The sequence below is a fragment of the Sinocyclocheilus anshuiensis genome, unplaced genomic scaffold (genome assembly GCF_001515605.1).
Source record: "Sinocyclocheilus anshuiensis isolate Anshui unplaced genomic scaffold, SAMN03320099.WGS_v1.1 scaffold98, whole genome shotgun sequence".
NCBI lineage: Eukaryota > Metazoa > Chordata > Actinopteri > Cypriniformes > Cyprinidae > Sinocyclocheilus > Sinocyclocheilus anshuiensis.
Window position 1 is genome coordinate 146,373 of NW_015544128.1, and position 4,349 is coordinate 150,721.

Genomic DNA, 4,349 nt, shown 5'->3' on the forward strand with positions numbered 1-4,349 from the left:
CACTGATGCACTGTAAAGTTTACTATTTTACCCTGTAAATGATAAACCTGATTTTATAATGGTGCTTTCCTGCACTGTCACAAAGGCAGCAAGTCACATTCTTCAATAAAAATTATGCTTTGTTAGTGTGTGGACTACTCATTTAAAATCTATTCGAATACTTTTCTCTCCTCACACTGACATGCAAAAATAAAAACCAATTATCTGGGATCATGAGACTTTTCTCACCCCAAGGGCTTTCGGTTGGCCTTTCAGAAACGCCTGAAGTCCATGAAGAGGTGAAACTCCCGCCGCCTGTTGTACATAAACAGGCACAGGAGCATTTGTCACCGTCGTAACAGGGGTTGTTTGTGTTGGTGGTTGAAACTGGATGATGAGCGTTGAAGAGTTCACGGGTATGACTGTGCTGGACATTCTGGTGTCTGAATCTCAAACTGACCTGTACGAAACCATAGTAAATCAAAACATGTAAACAATGTGATTATGAAATAGATTTTAATCGTATATAACGCACAATTCATGTTTAAATTTACATTTAAGGTATTTACCAGATGCTCTTTTCCAAAGACATGTACAAAAGTGACCTGGCTGCATTATAGATACACTTATTACCAAATAAATTAAATCCATTTATGTATACCATTTTAGTTAAAACCACAACAACACTCAAACATAATGCAAAGATTTTTTTATGAAGGTAGTCAGATGTAGTGTAATATCTTTCTTTAATAAATTGTTAAACATATACGTATATAGTTAATGTATCAAATAGCTACATCAAGCAAGTTCCATAATATTCAGAGGAGCTCGCAATTTTTCGAAAATGGTCAGATTTTGAGCCTAGACACGTGTTACGACATCGTTTCCAATAACCGGTTCCATTTATCAACACTGCCTGTAAGCTGCGTAAAAGAGGCTGGACGAGGAGCTAGACAAAATGAGTGAAGGAGATGCTGAATAAAAATGTACATTCACTTTCGGACAGCAGGTGGCGCTTATGGAACTGCAGAAGTCAAACAGTATTTACATGTTTTGTACGAATGTAACGATTCAACTCAACTCATGATGCGATACGATTCACGATACTGACATGTTATAAATTATAAATTAAAAGTTGTCTTTTTATTATTGCTTGGACTAAACGCTGCACATTTCTTTGTGAAACTGAAGTATGTTAAATAACTAAACTAAACAGTATAACAAACACAGTAAAATATTTTTAAGTTGACAACTTTTCTGAATTTGTTAATTGAACTCAACATTTAAATTTTCACTGTCTCAACTAGTTTGTTCAGTAAGTTGACTGAACTAGAGTGTTTGCACCTTCAACTTAAAAAATGCGTTGAATCAATTCAATAACAATGTCACATTCACTTCTCGCGAGAACTCGTGAAGACCTTGTAGACAGAAGACGTTCGCCAGCCATCTTGGTGAGCTTCACAAAGTTTGGAAATTTTCTCAATCAACAAATTTGGTAAGTAAATACACTTTACATGCATTTGTTTCAAGTAAATTTTCACCTGAAGTATGTTAAATAACTAAACTAAACAGAATAACAAACACAGTAAAATATTTTTAAGTTGACAACTTTTCTGAATTTGTTAATTGAACTCAACATTTACATTTTCACTGTCTCAACTAGTTTGTTCAGTAAGTTGACTGAACTAGAGTGTTTGCACCTTCAACTTAAAAAATGCGTTGAATCAATTCAATAACAATGTCACATTCACTTCTCGCGAGAACTCGTGAAGACCTTGTAGACAGAAGACGTTCGCCAGCCATCTTGGTGAGCTTCACAAAGTTTGGAAATTTTCTCAATCAACAAATTTGGTAAGTAAATACACTTTACATGCATTTGTTTCAAGTAAATTTTCACCTTAACACTAGAACTACCAAGGCAGTCATTTTGACCGTTTTTAAATTTTGCAATGTAATAAATAACTTTGCAGAAATAAAACCCACATAACTATAATTCCTTGACTTTTCTTAAATGTGTGTACATTTCATACTAACATTGTTATTTTATTAAAATTACAAAATAGTATTTCTACCTTGAATGGCCAAAGCGGTCAAATTGACCATTTGCATTACAGACAGCGTATAATTTCAACTTTTGCGTCTTTTTCCCGCGGTTGAAAATGTCTCTGTTGCCTAGCAACTTTTGTTCCAATTGTTTTGATATTCTATTGCTAAGCTAAAATTTACGTTTGTAAAAAAAGTCGGGTGGACACCTCCAATTCGACAACTGCTGTTATAAATTTGGGAGCGGTCTAGTAGCTCTTACACAATTATAGGCTATATTACAAAAAGGATCATATTTTTTAGGGTGATGACTTCATAAAATATGACGACAGACATTCAAAGCTTTATTTTAAAACATCAACAGAAGCTTCTAATGTAACTATGACATGGCAATTCGTTCAGGGTAACACTTTATTTTATGGTCTCTTAACTAGTTGCTTATTAGCATGCATATTACTAGAATATTAGCCATTTATCAGTACTAATTATGCCTTATTGTACATGTTTAATCCTCCAGGAACTGAGTTTGACACCCCTGCTTTATAGGGTTAAGAAGACAACACTTAAGTTCTTGAAAGGTCATCCAATAACGTGATGATACCATATACCATATAAAAGCTTTAGCAATTCAAGTTATATGGAACTTTAAGTTTCATGCCTGCACCACTCATATCTGTATATAAAATCATAAAAACAGAGCACAAAACATAAGCTATTATCTCTTTTTGTAAATTACACAACCATCATGTGGTTCTTGAGGTCAGAAAGGTAATAAAAATGCAAGAAGGTTGCTGTCTGTGGTATATTTTCACTGCAAAACAACACAAGAAATGCCGCACATATAACCCTGTGGGACTGCCTATATCGAGATAACGGGAAGAATAACAAAGTGCGTTAATTGTAAAACTGTTTGTGCTACAAAACAGTGTGTTTATAATTAAGACAATACATTTAAATAATATCGTAAGAAACAGCTTGTTTTGCTCCTTGATATGCAAACTATTGTTTAGTATAGCTATAAATAGCAGAAAGCGGATGCTAGTCACATTTACAAATAACCGCCCCCACTTCATTTACTGTACTATGTAACGTTAATGTAAATATTAAACAACTAATAGGCCTAATTGTTTGTGAACATACACTTTATCTACTCTCACTTCTACGCAGGAGAACCGAAAACATAACAGTTGACTTCGATGTGATTCATAATGGATTCGAACTCGCAGGAATGTATAATAAATACATGTAATGATAAACTATTCATGAATTGACTCCTCGAGTAAACACCTCGCAGTAAACTCGACTTACCAAACACACGCACACATCTAATATTGTGACATTTATATAACTGCATCATATTATGAGAAGAAAATGCTGGACTTACCGATTATTAAGACAGAAGTTGTAAGCTTTTGTTTACAGCGATCTTATCAGATGAGGAACTGGATCTTCTGGTTTCGGTTTACCTGTGAACCACCTGTAAACGATCCCATGACAAGCACCATCCCGGCTGTGATTGGTCCATTCTGACACTAGAACGGCTGTGATTGGCTCATGTCGGGTTGAGCGCACCGCTCGTCCTTCTGAAGTCACCTTATAAATAATAAATAAATAACGAGTGTTTCATGGAAATAAGCGACTGGATAAAGGTCAAACACGGCGGATATAAAGATGTGCAGGAGGAAATATAATGTTTACTAATGCTGTACGTGACAACAAAACTCTGTTCTCTTACACAATTACTGGACGGTAAGATATTGTCTGTCTTTTTTTCTAGTTGTAGCTCTTCTATTCTTTATAATTTACACACACTAAGATTCCTTTTGATATATATATATATATATATATATAAAGATTTTCATTATTGTGACACTGGCATCTCACAGTTATTCATGTGATGTTATAGCTCATATGATGTTGCCTTGAACATATAAATATATATTTTAGTAATTCATATAAAGGGAAAAAGGGGCATGTTTTTTTTTTTTTTTTAGTAATCATGCAAATATTCTATGTACTGGTCTTTTTCTTAACCACAGTCTCAGATAAGACTTTAAAGGGGTCATATGATGTGATTTCAATTTTTCCTTTCTCTTTGGAATGTTACAAGCTCTTGGTGCATAAAGAAGATCTGTAAAGTTGCAAAGACTAAAGTCTCAAATTCAAAGAGATATTCTTTATAAAAGTTAAGAGTCAGCCACGCCTACTTAAAATGGCTCGTTCTAACACTCCCCCACATCTCTACGTCAAGATGTGGAAATATTAGCATAATGCCGCCCAAATGTTCACGCAAAGAAAGAAGGTGTAACTTTTATTCTCGCTGTAGT

At 34.4% G+C, this 4,349-nt stretch overlaps 1 protein-coding gene across 1 annotated transcript in view; it reads right to left on the minus strand.

Moving 5' to 3' along the window:
* The window catches only part of LOC107694844 (membrane-spanning 4-domains subfamily A member 5-like), a 10,849-nt gene extending 7,353 nt beyond the window's left edge, over positions 1 to 3,496 (minus strand). The window contains exons 1-2 of the mRNA XM_016494543.1: positions 3,407 to 3,496; positions 229 to 439 (exon numbers count right to left, since the gene is read on the minus strand). Of these exons, the coding sequence (XP_016350029.1) occupies positions 229 to 414 (186 nt within the window). The 5' untranslated portion in view covers positions 415 to 439; positions 3,407 to 3,496. The remainder of the gene's footprint in view (positions 1 to 228; positions 440 to 3,406) is intronic.
* Between the last annotated feature and the right edge of the window lie 853 nt (positions 3,497 to 4,349).